Source organism: Mustela lutreola, chromosome 1 (assembly GCF_030435805.1).
Source record: "Mustela lutreola isolate mMusLut2 chromosome 1, mMusLut2.pri, whole genome shotgun sequence".
In the NCBI taxonomy this organism is placed as follows: domain Eukaryota; kingdom Metazoa; phylum Chordata; class Mammalia; order Carnivora; family Mustelidae; genus Mustela; species Mustela lutreola.
In genome coordinates, this window is record NC_081290.1 from 282052748 (window position 1) to 282068430 (window position 15683).

Below are 15683 nucleotides of genomic sequence, written 5' to 3' on the forward strand. Positions count from 1 at the left end.
GGTGGCGAGATCATGTGGTCTGCATCAGAAACTGGAGTTATTTATAGTGGGCGAAAAGCTCAGGAGCATGGCACAGGAAGAACTAATTTCACACCACCTCAGTGCCTGGTGATGATGAGAACCCAGATTTTTCTTTGAGCATCTCGGGGGATGATGAGTTGCTTTTCTGAATTGACCCAAGAACTATGAGATCAGGGACCATGTTTTCCAGGACTGTTGTGGGTAGGGCAGGAATGAGAGGATGACCATTTTCTCCTTTCTTCTTGATTCCCTGGTCCTTGTGACTCAGGGTGTGACAGCTCCACCTGACTTTTGAATCTCCTGCTTTTGAACTGGTGCAGAAGGTGCTAGTTGTGTTAGGGTGGTGGCAAAAGGACCTGTTGGACTGGTCTGCTGGGACCCGCCTTCCCCCCTCCCTGGCACGGGGCAGGGAGACTGAAACTGCTCCTTGGGGCTCTGCCAAGCCAGTCTGTCCTCGTGGGTCACCTGCCCAGGGCAGTCAGGTGGGCAGCTCCAGACTCAGGAGCTCCCCAAGGAGCTAGGCTGCTGGGGAGTCCTGCTGCGGGTGGGCTTGGTCACGGGGTGTGCCAGTGTGCCAGGAGGTGCCCATGTGCTGAGGAGCACCTCCTGGGTGCGGCTGACACTCAGTGTGCAGAGCCCTGGGGCCTGCTGGAAATAGACTCTGTGTCCCCGTAACTGTCCCTTGTGCCTTAGAGCCACGCTTATGGTAGGCAGAGAGTCTGGGAGGGTTGAGGAGCTTATAAATTGTGCCTAAATGAAGTCTAGGGAGGGAGAGGATCCTTCCCTAGGGCACCCTGAGTTCAGGGTTGTAATGTTTCTAAGTCTGGGGTAGTCAGCTGAGTAAACTTTAATTTTTTCAGCCCTTGGCAGAGGAGATATTTCAACGTGTGAGCCTGGTGTCCGAGGCATATTATGTATGGAACCAGACTTTCAGGCAGGTTGACCCTATATAAGCCAAGGAAGGTCAGGATGTGGTCTTGAGGATGTATAGACCATGCCCACTTCCTGCTGCTGTCTCAGGGGCAGCCTGGAAGGCTTATGAGCACAGAGGCCCTGAAAACCCTCATGCCCACACAGGACAGACTTCATTTTATAGGTGGGGAGACACAGGGCGCGCAGGAGGGTGAATGGCTTGCTCAAGGTCATAGAACTTGTTTGAATGGGACCAGGTCTGGAATCACTCTATCTCTCTCGGGGACCTTGGCACTATACACCCCCTCACTTCCACTTCAGAGGCAGTCCTACTGCTTAGGAGGCCTGCATAGGCGCTGACCCACAGACCTCATGGCAGAAGGGAGGCTGGGAAAGGACAAGTGGAAGGGCAGCAGGCCCCAGCTCCACACACCGGATATGCATTCTGAAGTCCTGCCAGGCACTCCATCCGTAGAGGTGCCAGAAGGCCTTGGGGAATGGATTGAGAGCAACGGGCACTAGCGTTCTAGCCCTGACCTGGTTGGAGGGCTCACGTGAGGCAGAGTTGTGCTGAGAGCTGTCAGGTGAGGAGACTCTGGGAGAAGCAGGAAGACCCTGACCCTGACTTTCCCTCGTGAATTAGGAAGACATTTATAGAGAGCCTGCTAGGTGCCGGATACTGTACCCAGGCACTGAGGACACAGAGATGACCCAAGTCCTGGAAATTTCCCTCAGGCTGCTCTCAGTCTTGAACAAGACAGCCACCAAGAGTTGTGAAGTAGGCCCTTCAGCAAGCCACGAAGTCCTTGTTCAAGAGGCTTGAAGTGATATGTGTCAGGGACCTTGTGAAGTCAGAGGAGTGGAGCAGGGAAAGCTTCCTGGAAGTGATGTCTGAGCCGAGGCTAACCAGGAAGGAAAATGGGAGTGCATGGTGGAGGAGAAGTGTTCCAGGCAGTGGGAGGCAGTAGCAAAGGCCTGGAGGTCGGGGAGAACATTCTACATTGGAACACTGTTGGCTGGAGCCCAGAGTGAGACTCTAGGAAGGGCCAGGGGCCAGGCTGGAACTGCAGGCAGGGAAAGGGAACCAGCCAGCTCATTACGCAGCTGAAGGAAGAATCCAGAAGCCATGTGGGTCTGGACTGAAAATCCATTTTATGGATTGCGTTGGTATTTTATGGATATGTAAACATATATGTCTCTACATAGACATTTACACACGTACACACGTGCACACAGATACATAAATGCGTTGGAGGAGCGCTGAGCCTGTGAAGCCGTCTCTTCCTCTTGCCAGTGCCCAGCGCCCTGCTGACGTGACTGTTGGTGCCCCCCACCCCATGTTGCAGAGTGAGGGGCGGGACTGGTTTTTTACCTGCTGGTTTGGGTGGAGAGGAAGCTGAGGCTACCGTCCTGGTCAGGGGACTGTGGCTTTAGCTTTGGGGCGGGCTGACTAAGGACGCTCAGAACCGATTTCCCTCTTCTCCTAGAGGAGTGACTCTCAGGCCACTGCTGCCACCTGAGGTCCTGGCCGGCTTTTCAAAGGCAGCCTGTGGAAGGCCCCTGGTAGCATTGGGTGAGAAAGAGGAAGGATCTGGTGGCTGTCCCTCTTGCCACTCTGGACAGACAGTTCTGTCGCTCAACAGCACCTCTCTGTGGCAGCCTTGGGCTCTGCTCTGGCGAAGGAGGCGTTCTCTCCTCCCCGTGGGAGGGGCCGTCATCTGTGGCTTCTGCTCTGCCCTTGGTCACAGAGTCACTTGCGCAACACAGCCAGTGAGAGTCCCCCTGCCGGCCTGTCCTCAGCTGCTTGAGTGGCAGACCTTAACTTCCAAGGCTGGAGAGGTGACCACGCTCCAGACTGCAGGGTTCAGGGCACAGCTGCCAAAGCATGTGAAGAGTGACCCAAGGTTAGAGCATGGACTGTCCACCTCAGAAAGGCGTCATGGGAGGCTGGGTGGCTCAGTGGGTTAAAGCCTCTGCCTTCGGCTCAGGTCATGATCTTGGGGTCCTGGGATTGGGTCCCACATTGGGCTCTCTGCTCGGCAGGGAGTCAGCTTCCCTCTCTCTCTCTGTCTGCCTCTCTGCCTACTTGTGATCTCTGTCAAATAAACAAAATCTTCTTTAAAAAAAAAAAAAAAAAAAAAGGAAGGCGTCATGGGACCATGTTTCGGTTCAGACTGCATACGGATGCTGCCCTGCACATGGCTGGGCTGTCCCCTCCCCTGCCAGGGAGTGAGTTTTGTTCCTGTGCTCGCCTGGCTTTTACTGTTTCCCCTTCTGCCTTTCCCCAGGGACCGTAAACCTGCCCACCTCCTCTTATGTTCTCGTTCTGATAGGAGTACCATTCAGAGTTCTTGGCAGGGGACCAACTCACTTCTATCCATGTTGGTTTCCCCTCCTTCTCCCAGTGTGTCTGATGTGCGCGTTCCCCAGAGTTCCTTCTGTGGCTGGTTGGCTCTGTAGGGCCGAGATTGGAGCGCGCGCCACGGGAACTCAGCTGCTGCCCTCCCTGGTTTTAGGGGCGGAGCTTGAAAATAGAGAATCATAATCTCCCTTCCTCCTCTTCCTCCTCCTCCTCCTCCCCCCCCTTTATCCCCCTCCTCCCCTTCCTCCCCCCTCCCGCCCCGTCCCACCCCCCAAACTGCCAAGCAAACTGGAGTGACCGGCTCAGAGGCTCCAAGCGGGGACTCAGCCCGCCTCACTGCCCCGCATGACAGCAGCTCTCTGGAGGAAGATGAATGCACGCGTGAGTATGTGAGCGCCGGAGCACATTCCCGTCTCGGGCTGGTTCTGTGTGGCAGGTGTGGACGCACGTGCTGTCAGGGAGACCAGGGCTGCTTAGAGGAGATGGTGACCCAGCCAGGTGTGTGTCTGCCCAAGGCCCGCCCCCTGCTTCTCTGAGGCATGGGGAAGTGGAGGCCCCCCCAAACAGCCCTGCTCTTCGAAAGAGCTCGGTGGGTGGTTTGGGGAGGTTGTTCTTGGAATCCCTTGCAGTGTGGTACCCCTCTTTTCCCTAAGCCAGGCTCTCTGGTTCCTAAGCCGGACTGCTACCCTCTGTTTTCATAGTAGGGGTCTATCTTCCCTGGTCTCAGCTAGACTGAGTAGAGGGTTAGGGAAGTGGTAGCTGCTCCCCTTTGCTAGAAGGGGAAATTGAGGGAGGGAGCGCAGGTTGCCAGCAGGTGTTTGACCGGCCCTCTTCTGCCCACCTTTCCAGCCAGCCAGGGAACACCCAAGTGGAAACACCTTGCTGCTAAGGCTCAAGCGCCTGGGGCAGTGACCAGACCAGAGTAGCCCAGGCTTGCCCAGAGAGGGGCCGGTTGGTTACTTAGGGGCTGTGACAAATGGCTTTGTGGTGGAACAAGGTGGGGGAGAATCTCATTTCGCAGAGCCAGGGGCCAGCTTCTCTGCAACTTTGCTCTTAAGAGCTTAGGCTGCCTGGAGCCACGGACTCAGGGGCTGACCTCTCTCCCCTCCTCCTCCCTGTGTCTTGTGACCAGTGCTGCCATTGTCAACTTGACTTGCTGGTTAGAGAGGATGATCCTCATTGGGTCCCCAGACTCCCTGCCACCTGAGTCCCTCTGCCCTGGAGCTGTCCCTGATTGCCTCCCTGTTCTGGCTTTGAGGAGGCAAGAAGTGGTTTAGGAAGTTCTGTTTGGGTAGTTTGACTTCCGGTTGGCCTGTAGACCTCTGAGAATGGAGTGCTTGTTTCATCCAAAGACCCCCTCGGACCCTCCCTGCGTAAACCCCTACATAAACCTACGTAAACCCTGTGTAAACCTCCCTGCGTAGACCCTACACCTGAGACATTTCTTGGAGGGCCAGAAAGGCTTTGCTTGGGTATGAATTTAGTTTGGGGCTCTTCGTGGGGGACTATGTTGCCCTTAGTCTCGCCCCACCCCCAAAAAACCCTAACATTAACCTTTCGTACAAAGAACATTGAAAGAATTGAGCAGTGCCTCAAGGTCACGGGATCATAAGTGCATTTGGCTTAGTTAGCTGGTTTGGTGTTGGAGATTTCTGCTTTATATTTGAGCAAAAGATTTCTTGACAGGAGGCCTCTGAGCCGTGTTGCCAGTGCTTGCCCTGTGTACAGGGTTTGCCCCCTTCCCTCCCCTGACAGGTTGTTTTAATCCTCTTGCCTATAAACAAGTGCAGCAGAACGTGTCCGGCCAGCTCACATGACCTTGGTTATCTCTTCACGGGGTAACCAGCATCAGTTTTAGATACCACGGTCACTTGACGTGGCAGAGCTGTCAGGGTGAAGAGGTAGAGACACCAGGAGGAAGCCTGGGTCTGCCAAGGACGGTACCGTGGTCCCCTCTTACCCAGTGTCACTTTCCGCGGTCACCCGCAGTCCAGAAGCAGATGGCCCTCTTTCTGACATAGCGTCGGAAGGTCAGTAGTCACCTGACGCTACGTCCCTCATGGCACTTCATCTCAGCACGCAGGCATGGTGTCCTCTCCCATCCGGACGAGAAGGGGGAATACAGTACAGGAAGATACTTTGAGAGAGCGCGTTGACATAGCTTTTATTACGGTATACTGTAAAATTGTTCCATTTTATTATTATTATTTTTTTAAGATTTTATTTATTTATTTGACAGACAGAGATCACAAGTAGGCAGAGAGGCAGGCAGAGGGAGAAAAGGAAGCAGACTCCCCGTGGAGCAGAGAGCCCGATGCAGGGCTCGATCCCAGGACCCTGGGATCATGACCCGAGCCAAAGGCAGAGGCTTTAACCCGCTGAGCCACCCAGGTGCCCCGTTCCATTTTATTATTAGTTTTTGTTGTCAGTCTCTTACTGCGCCTAATTTATAATCAGACTTTGTCACTGGTATGCATCTATAGGAAGATACGTAGTATATAGTCGATCCTCAACAACATAGGGGTTCAAGGTGCCGACCCCCACACAGTCGAAAATCCGTGTATAACTTTAGACTCCCCCAAACTTAACTACCCATAGCCTAATGTTGACCTTACTGATCGCGTGAACAGTTGATTAACCCAGATTTTGTATGTTATGTGTGTTATATACTGTAGTCTTAAAATAAGCTGGAGAAAAGAAAATGTTACTAAGAAAGTCACAAGGAAGAGAAAATACATTTACAGTACTGTTCTGTATGGAAAAAAATCGGTGTATAAGTGGATCCGCACAGTTCAAACCCGTGTTGCTTATGGGTCAGCCATATACAGGATTTGGTATCATCTGTGGCTTCGGACATCCGCTGAGGGGGTCCTGGAGAATATCCCCCATGAATAAACAGGGACTGCTGTTAAGTGTGGGTATATGTGACTCCTTAGTGGGGACTTGGCGGCGAAAGTCAGCGCCTGTGGGACAGGGGCAAGAAGGAAGGCAGTTTCATTCCTCCTGCTTTTACTCTTCCTGAATTCCTACTTCCGGTGTCTCGTTTCTCTTTCTCCTCTATCTCAAATCCTGGCTTCGGGGCCCAGGACCTGCAGCTGTTTCGGGAAACTGCCCCTGAGACAGATGCCTGCTAGTTCATGGATACAAAACCCAACACCAAATATCCCATCTTCCCAAACAGTGATCTTGTGTTGTGTGATGGACAGCTGGTGGCAGGAGCCCGGCTGCCGCTGCTGAGTCTCAGAGCCCGAGCCACCCCGGAGCTCGGAGTGCCGCGTGGTTTCCATCACCACCACCCCTGCTCCCCACATGCCGGCTTCCCTGTCTTACTGAAGAGGCAGTACTCTTCAGGACGTGCCAGGGATTCTAGCCACACTGTGTGTGAGTTGTGTGTGTCGGTTTCTTAACGACTAGGCACATGTCCCGTTGTGACTGTTGATTTGCAAGCTTCCAGGTCCGTATATCTAGAAAATATTGCCGACATTGTATATCATGGGAGCTGTGGGGTGCACGCTAGATTTTCCTAGGGTAGGATGTGTAGGTTTAATATGTTTTCAATCAGGGCAGGGTAGAGTGGCCTTTTCTGGAAGGGATAAAACAGTTGAGCCGCTGGAGCCTTTGCTGGCTCTACCAGAAACCCAAGTCCAAGTCCAAGCTGTGCCAAGAGATGAGCAGAACCTGGTCTTCATCTCCGGAGCTCTCCCAGGCCAGTTTGAAAAGATGCATGCACCTCAGGGATCTTAGTTCCTTCTGTGCCTCTGGGGTCTTTGTGGTGGTTGCTCGGACTAGGTAGAACAGTACAATGGGTAGTAGTGGCCTCCTGCTACCCAGCTAGATTCTTCTGATCAGAGTTATCCTGGGTGGGTTTTTTTCCTCTCAGTCTTCAGATCTTTATTTAAGCCACCACGCCTGTTAGTAATTAGAGCTGCCCTTTGGGATGTGTTGGGGAGGGTCTGTTTGCCTCTGTAGGTACCCTTTCTTCCTTGCACTCTCTAGGTGAATTCAGAGGTGATGAGCTAGAGACTAGGCTGCTTGCCTCCTTCAAAATAACCAGCATTCTGCTGTCTGCAGCCTGCATAATAGTGCATTTAACAGTGCCCGACAGTGGCCCCCTCTTACCCCAGCTCCACTGTCAGATGGTGGTGTCGTTCCAGAGGGCTTCCACCAGCACTGAGCCAGTCTGTACCAAAGATCCCTGCTCCCAGTTCCATTTCAGAGGTCGGAAAACTCCGACTCACAGGGACACCTGGGTGGCTAAGTCGGTTGAGTGTCTGACTCTTGGTTTCGGCTCATGTCACGATCTCAGGGTCCTGAAATCAAGCTCCTAGTTGGGCTCTGCGCTCAGTGTGGAGCCTGCTTGAGATTGCCTCTCCCTCTGCTCCTCCCACTTGGGCTCTCTCAAATAAATTAATCTTTAAAAAAAAAAAAAAAAAAAGACTCTCTTCCTAGGACTTTCTTTGAAAAGATGAATTAACTGTTAAAAGTGCTTGTTAAGAAAGCCATGGATAATGGCTGTCTTCTCATGTACCATCTCTTCTGCTCCCTAGGTCAACTGCACAATCACTAGGGCGCCCTGAGTAGAGTGGCCATTGCCACCAGAAAATGACCAGGGTTTGGCTTTCGGGGACACCGAGGCCTACTGGCAGAAGCTGACATAGACACAGTCTCGCTGAGAAGCTTTCCAGTCTTTCCCACCTAACTTCTAATGAATGAGCCTTTTCCCAAACATCTGGCCGGCTAGCAAAGGCACCTGCCCAGGTCGTGGCCACTTAGTAACAAGGTCCAACAAGTCTCCATCCTCAGTCCAGGGATGAGGCCACAGTGGGCCCAGTGAGATAGATGGGAAGCACATCCCAGGCTTCAGGTGCCAAGCAGGGAGACCATTCTAAGGAGCATATGCCCCTGATCTGTTGGGGGACAGTCCCAGGCTCCCTTTTCTTCTCTCTCTAGCTGGAAGAGAGAAAGCCAGAGAGGTCTTCCATGATGAGCCCTTCTTTCCTGGAAGGCAGTACCTACTCAAAATTCCTTTTGAAACTCCAGCCTCATTTCTCACCTCTGCCTGGGTTCATTTCTCCTCAGACCCTGCCTCCTACCTGAACACCCCAAGTGCTTTGAAGCCTTGTCCCCCAACTCCAGTCCTTTTGTTCTAAGCCCTCACCCAAGGTTGGAAGGCTGTAGAGACTCAGTTACTGCTACCCGTGCTGCTTAGGGAGCAAAGACGTGTTCCTAGGACCCAAGGCAGAACTCTTGAGTTAGCTTTCCCGTTCTGGGCTGTGGTTTAAATCTTCGGTACGGTTGACATACCACTTCAAGTTCAATGGCCGGCCCTTGGGAGCTGGCCTGAGACAGTCACCATTTGTTCTTCTCCGAATCGAACTCTTGGGAAGTTGGGGATTTCTTGACCAATGTGCCCAGCCTATTTGTATATGCTTTGTATAAGTGTTCTCATTAGTCTGTTGGCCTTCTGGATGCCACATGACAAAGACAAACAGAAACATACAGGGGCGCCTGGGTGGCTCAGTGGGTTAAAGCCTCTGCCTTCGGCTCCGGTCATGATCCCAGGGTTCTGGGATCGAGCCCCGCATTGGGCTCTCTGCTCTGCAGGGAGCCTGCTTCCTCCCCTCTCTCTCTGCCTGCCTCTCTGCCTACTTGTGATCTGTCTAATAAATAAATAAATAAACAAATCGTTTAAATCATCCCTACTTTAAAAAAAAAAACAAAACCAGAAACATACAGAGGTACCACTTCACACCCAGAAAGGTCGTCTGAGAGCTACACTCCCTCCCGCGATCGCTCTAAGGGATGGGGGAGACCAAATTCTCAATTTTAGCTGATTGGGCTTATTGTCAGGAGGCACTGGAAACAGCCCCCACTCCCCTTCCCCGACCAGTCCCACCACTCAGAGGACGCTTCCACCTGTGAGCCAAGCAGCCCTCTGGGGGTTTGCTGAGGCCAGGCACAGCCAGTTGGGTTTTTAATGGTCACAGAAGCAGAGCAGCCTCACTGCGGCCCCACCAGGTGGGGACCATCCTGAGGTGACATGGCAGTGATGACCTTAGGTGGTTTCTCTTCCTTATTCCCCAGCTCGAGCTCCAACCTCTGGTCGTGGGGACTCCTGGGGCAAGGGCTGTCCAGTGTTCTTCCCGTATTTCCTTCTGCTCCTTCAACACCCTCCTTGAGGCTGGAGGAGCAGGGAGACAGTCTTTTTTCCACTTCCAGAGGAAGGTGCAGTGGAAAGAGGCACAGTGCTGTCTTATTCAGCACCTTCCAGTGGGGAGCTGGAACTGGATAGGACCCAGAAGGCCTGTTTCCCAGCCTGGAGCTGGAGCTGCTCCTCGGCGTGAAGTCGTTCTAAGGAAACCACTTGGGAAGGGGCAAATACAAGGGGTTAAATCTGAACTCAGGTAGAGAGGCTGTTGCATAAATGCCGAGAGAGGTTTTTTGTGGGGGTTTTTGTGTGTGTGTGTGTGTGTGTTTTGTTTTTTTTTTTTTTTTTTTAAGATCTCGTGCTTCTTTTTTACTTTGTGTTGGCAAAAACCCCAGGAGAAGATGGGAGATTCTGGGAGGAGATGATTATGCTGGGTGAGTCAACTGAGCTCCCCAGCTGCCGTTTTTAGTTCCTTTGCTTTTCTGTAACAGGAGGCAGCCTGGGGAGGGCTGGGGGCAGGGTGGGAATGCCAATTTTTGCAGCAGGACAGGAGGAAGGTGTGTATGGGTGAATTTTATTGGCGTTCCAGGGGTGACAGGGCCTTACAGTCATTACATCGGTTCAGGGAGGAAATACGAAAGCCGAGCTCTCAGTGTGCCAGAGAATAAATGTCTCCTACAAGTAAGTCACTGTCACTTCCCCAAATCTTAGAATGGCCCGTCCCAGCAAGACACAGTGGTTTTGGATAGCAAAGCAGGTGTGAAATTGGCTATGGAGAGGCAGAGAGCGGTCTTAAGTTGCGCCCAGTGGTTTTTGGGCATCAGGAAGTTCAGAGCAGAGCCCCCCACCGCCATGATGAAAGGAGAGGCCTTGGGCTTGTTTGAGGGGGGTCAGGGACGGGAGTGTGGGGCGTAGGCCCCCCATCCCTGGCTGTGTCTGTGTTCTCAGTCTGTCTCCAGTCCACCTCTTGATGACATTTGCCAACATCATTGTGTCAGGAGAGAGCACCAAGGGCCTTGTCACCACCTGAGGAAGTTAGTTCGTGGAACTAATGCTTTCTAGATGCCCTCCCTGCTTGGGCGAGGGGATCTTGTGGCTTCCTGCCCACTCGGCTGTGTCTGCAGAGGACAGAGATGCGGGTTACTGATGCCGGGCCCAGAGACTCATTAAGATGACCCTACATGTTTTCTTACTTATTCCTCCATACCCATTTATGCATTCAGTACCTATCGCCGACCCCTGCTCTGCAGTAGAGGCCTTGGTGTGGCAGTGAATCCGACCTGGGTCCCTCCCGAAAGCTCTGTGTTGTGGGAAGGCCGGATGGGGAACCAACAACTACCTTGAAAGAGGAGAAAGGGGTCTTGTGGCAAAAGGTCTTGATCTTTCTCCTGCCCTTGTGGCACCTTCCAGGAGGGGGACTGGAAAGATCGATAACTTGTATCACTTTTATTCCTCAAGTATTTTACCACGGGCCAGCCGGGTGCAGGTACTGAGTGTCTAACTAAGGGCATATGAGGGTGAGCAAGACACCGCATCTGACCTCTCAGAGCTCGAGGAGGCTAAGGTGTGGCGACACAGGGTCCGATGAGATGAACGGGTACAGACGGGGTGCCGTGAGAGCCAGAGAAGAGACCGATCGCACTCTGCTCGGAAGGTGTCTGGATAATTCCTCAAACAAAAGGATTTGGGATAAACTAGGGATAAGCGTGTTTACTGACCTGGATCCCTTAAAAGAAGATGTCACATGAGAGCGGGAGCCTTGCTTTCAGTGTGTGTGGGTGTGTGTGACTCTTCGTACCACACTTCCGAGCCGTTTCCTCCCCCGCAGCCAGAGTGGCGGAGCTGGGGTCCCACTGCAGACCTGGGACTCCAGCCCTTTGCTCCACCATGTACAGCCAGACAGTGCTGAATAAAAATGTAAGCTACAAAGGAAGGAAGAGGGAGGCCCAGGCACCTCAGCTGCACTGGTTAGACTCCCATCAGCCCCCCACAATCCTCTGTGGAGTGAGCCAAACCTTTCTGCTGCAGGCTGCCTTCTGCCTCCCCCAGAGCCCTGGGCTGCTGGCAGGCGGACGCTCTCCTGTGATATGGAGGAACTTGTTGGTCTCCATGGTTACAGTAACCCACTGGTACGGGCGGCGCCGAGTGGAGCGCGAGGCTGGCAGTGTGAGCTTCCCCCAGCCCTTGGCACCATGTGGTACTGGTATGTCGGCTGTTTCTTGGGCCTCTTCTGGGAGGAAGGAGTTAAGGAGCCTGTGAGGAAAGGAAAAGCAGGCACACCTTCCTCCTCCTCTGGGCTACCTAGAGGCCAGAGGCGTGGCTGCCTTCTCATTCACCCACTTCTCTTGGCGAGAGCGGTTTTAGGTTAGGAAAGAGGGTCCTTTTTGCCTGACAGCCTAGCCATGGTGGACATCGGACTTCTCTGTGTTCCAGGAGCAATACCAGCTTTATTCCACTGGTGCTTTTGGTCAAGTTCTTAGAGATGATAGCTCTTCTGGGCTCAGAGGACCCCTTGAGATGGGAAGCAGGTTCCTATCCAAAAGAGAAGCAAGATCATAGGAAACATTGTCCAGACTTACCGAGCGCCGGGCCCTGCGGTCCACCCTGGTGTGCATTTTTCATTTTGTCTTCACGCCGATCTTGTGAAGTGGGGACAGCTGCTGTCCACATGTCCCCAGTGAGGAAACGGGGATCTAACAAAGTCAAGGAATCTTGGTTGTGCTCAGTGAACTAGTAAGGAGCAAAGGCAAGCCTCCCGCCCCAGGCCCCTCGGCCTCCAGAGGTCTGTTATGGTATCCTGCCTCCCTTACCAAGCGAGCAGAGATACTGCGGTGAGTCTAATGTAACACTCAGTTCCCTCCTCTGTTTCTGGAAAGCAGGAACCAGATCTTTCTGAACTTTGTAACTAGCCCTGGCTCCAGAGGTAGGCCCGCAACAAAGGTTTACTGAATTAGCAACAGTAATTGGGGATTGAGATAGAGACCAGACCCCAACGAGCAGATTCTCAGGGACGAAGTGGGACTGGAAGCTGCCAAAGCTCTGGCTGCTCCGTAGGATCCGCCCTGTTTGAGGAAGAGCCCGGCATTTCCAGTGGCTTCGAAGGCAGGAGATTTGGGGGATGAGCACTGTACGGTGGTGTCCACGCATGCCAGGGGGCGAGCTGGAGGTGCCGGACCCGTTCTGGTCGGTTCTTGCCTGCTGGTCCTCCCAGGCACGTGCTTGCTCCTGCCGTGGCTGCTCGGAGGCCTACTGGCTGCTCACCCTGGGCTCAGGCTGCAGTGCTAGGGCGAGGCTGGCAGCTCAGAGAGCCAGCAGGCAGTGACCCTCCGTGCTTTGGGCTTTGGGCTTCATTTGCTTGCTGGCTCTGCAGGTCCCCTCCGTCAGGGGGACACCTGCCGCTGCTAGAAGGAGGGAGCAGCCGTCTGACACACACAGCCCCACCTCCCTCCTTCACCAGGCTATTAAGGGAAGGTGAGCCCCCCCCCCCCCCGGCGGAGCCATCACAGTTAATTTTGGGGGCGGGGAGGTGACACCCGACCTCTCCACTGGTCAGTGCTTCCTGCAGCCTTATGAGATCTCTCCTACCCACAATTCCCCTTGGGTTTCTTGACTCTTGGCAGTTGAGAGTGACAGTTGCTCAGGATTAAAGGGTACAGAGAGGGTTTCTGGATGCGGCGAAGGAGGAAGGGTTAAAGAGCTAGCCATTTGCCACGGCCCTGTGACTTGTCAGCTCAGTCATACCCATTTCTCCCCAGCCTCTGTTTGAGGTCAGTGCTCGGTACTTCCTCAGTTTACAAAACCCCTTACTGCTTCCCACCAACAGGATTGAGGAAACAGTCCTCTGTCGCATTGCAGAACCCTAGGGACTGGAAAAATGAAGCCATTTGATCGTACTCTGACCTCTGAGTGAAGAGGCAGGTGGTCGCAGGCCAGCCTGAGCCCAGGGTCCAGAATAAACCCTAAGCTCTTGCACTGAGACCGGGGCCCACTTTGGAGAAGGGTGAGGAGTAGGGTGTGCTGTGGGACCCTATGGGTGTGTCCTTGCAACAGCCCTACGCACTGGCCTGAGCCAGACACTGGCATTCCTGTTGCCCTGGGTATCTCCCCCCAACCCACCTCTCCGCTTCCTTAACGTCTTTTGGGGGAAGCCAGCAAAGGGGGCCATGAGGAACAGCAGAGTGCTGACCTGGACACCAAAGGCCTGAGCTCCAGTCCCAGCTCAGTGCTGGGGGGCTGTGGGACCTTGGGCAAGTCTCGTAACTTCTGTGCTTTAATTTCTCATCTTTAACGTGAGGATGCAACAGTGTGGGTGCGAAGGACATAGGGAGTGTGTGGCCTCAGGAACGTTGAATGTGGTAATCTGGGCTCCTGTGTCAGGCAAACACTGAGTGGCATGGTCCTTCTGGGATCTGTGCTCAGGTGCTCGGAGGGCACAGAGGAGGTTTTGCCCTTCCCTAGGGGGCTTTATGGCCTACCGGCAGGAGATCTTTCAAAAGCTGCTTAGTGGGAAAGATCCTAGCCTAGAGATATGGGATGAATTCGAAGTAGTTCTGGGAGCCAGAAGGAAGGCGTGACCAGAACAAGGGAAGGCTCCAGTCACCCCACGTTAGCAGATGCCCAGACAGGAGAGCTCTGTAGTAGGAAGGTGTGAAGACCAGCATCCCGGCTGTCCCCGGCCCTCAGAGTTCTTAAAGCAGTGCTGTTGGAGGGTGTGCTGGTGGGGACTTGTGGAGGCTGGGTAGGAATCTAGGGATGGACTCCCAGAATGGGGGCCAGAAGGGACTTAGGGGCATTTGGTTGGTTCCCCATCTTTGGAGCGAGATTTAGGATCAAATGTCTTATTCAGTCAGTGACAAAGGTTTTTAGTCTAGAACTCATTGACATCTAAAGGGGCTTCACAGGGTCCCTGAACTCCCTGAAATTATGTCCAAAATATTTTGCATGTAAGTGGAATATGCAGTTTTCTAAGTTAAATACTGCTTTTCGTGAAGCAGGAGGTCCGTCTGCCACTGTTGCTTGACTGGTTTCTGCTTAAGCCCCATCCTGTTCTCCCATGGGTGGTTTACTGGGCTTTGGCAAGGCTGCTGCTCTGCGGGTCAGCCGGCCTGATTCACGCGTACTCCTCCCAGCTAGTGGGAGCCCCTACCCAGGTCCCACCTGCTGCAGGTGAGATAAGACTTTATGGCAGCCCCGACTGGAGGGAGCCTCCTCGCCCTCTCCCAGCTGTTACCCAGCAAAGCACCGTGGGGAGGGTGGGGCAGCCCACTTCCGGGGAGGGGGAGGGGAAGGGAGAAGGAAGTTGATCTAAACCCGCCCCTCTCTCTGTCTCCCTTCCTTCCCGTCGCCCCGTCGCCCGCCTGCCCCTTTCCTCCCACCTTGCTCCCCAGCGTCGGTGTCCTGTCCTGGGACTGCATGCATCTTCTGGCCACCAGGCCCTGGCCTGCGGGAAGCCGTGGGGCTGTGCGTCCCTGTTGCTCTCCTTGCCAAGCCGGGTCTCTCTCTGCTAGTGGTGGTTTCGGTTGCGACACAGTCCAGGTTCCCAGGCAGGAGCCGCTGGGGCCTGGCTGCTTCACTGTTTTTCACTGAGGAGGTGGTGGAAGGTGTCGCCTGCTTCGGCTGAGTAAGGGTGGCTGGCAGAGCCGGCAGCCCCCGCCCTGGGCCTGGCTCTTCCCGGCCTCTGTACTTTGCCCTCGCTGCCTGACAGGTTCTGCTGTGGGCTCTGCTGAATGGAAGTTGCTGGTAGTCCTTGTCCCTTTCTCCAGCCGGGTATGTTTTCCCCCTCTCTGCTGTGGGATTGCCCCCTTCTCTCTCCTTCCCATCCCAGACACAGGATCTTTAAAGAATTGCTGAATGGAGCCAGGCGGTAGCACAGGTAGGAAAATCCCTGGAAAGAGGCGCCGGCTGGGAAAGGAAGAGAGGCCACAGAGGTTGAGTCAGCAGGCGCACCCCGAGTGAGAGGAGGGGGCGGGTGACAGGTGAGGCCCAGGGAGGGTGCTCCGGTGTTCCAGTGAGGGGAGACTGGGATCTGGGGCAGGTGTGCTGGGCTGGCGCCCAAGGGACCCTTTTTTCCCCCACAGTGCCTGCATTTACTTTCCCTCTGGCCAGGGCATACCTGTCTCTCACCCCTCCCAGCCCCGGGGAAGTCTCAGGACACTTGAGGCCGGGCCTGAATGCAGAGCCCCACAGTGTGAGCTTTGCTGGGCGAGAACTGTTGGTAGGAGCCCCCAGTGTCAGGGAAGG

The 15683-nt window shown here is 54.1% G+C and overlaps 1 protein-coding gene and 1 long non-coding RNA gene across 12 annotated transcripts in view; one reads left to right on the plus strand and one right to left on the minus strand.

The window, feature by feature from the left end:
• MARK2 (microtubule affinity regulating kinase 2) overlaps positions 1 to 15683 on the plus strand; it is a 57702-nt gene that overhangs the window by 21403 nt on the left and 20616 nt on the right. Inside the window, exon 2 of one of the 8 annotated variants that reach the window (XM_059145353.1) lies at positions 3580 to 3676. The exons of 5 other annotated variants lie outside the window; for them this stretch is intronic. In XM_059145353.1, the coding sequence (XP_059001336.1) occupies positions 3641 to 3676 (36 nt within the window). In that variant the 5' untranslated portion in view covers positions 3580 to 3640. Of the gene's footprint in view, positions 1 to 3579; positions 3677 to 14799; positions 15210 to 15230; positions 15316 to 15683 lie in introns of those variants that run through there. 2 more of the 8 variants (XM_059145371.1, XM_059145380.1) reach the window with 2 other exon arrangements.
• LOC131814487 (uncharacterized) lies at positions 9865 to 13246 on the minus strand. 4 transcript variants are annotated; one of them, XR_009347304.1, is made up of 5 exons: positions 12254 to 13246; positions 11459 to 12136; positions 11162 to 11365; positions 10651 to 10782; positions 9865 to 10561 (listed from the first exon to the last, which is right to left on the minus strand). It is a non-coding gene; the product is annotated as an uncharacterized LOC131814487 (long non-coding RNA). The 4 variants fall into 4 exon arrangements; XR_009347305.1 differs by having other exon boundaries at positions 9867 to 10561; positions 11459 to 11696; positions 12023 to 13246; XR_009347303.1 differs by having other exon boundaries at positions 9866 to 10561; positions 10984 to 11365; positions 11459 to 13246.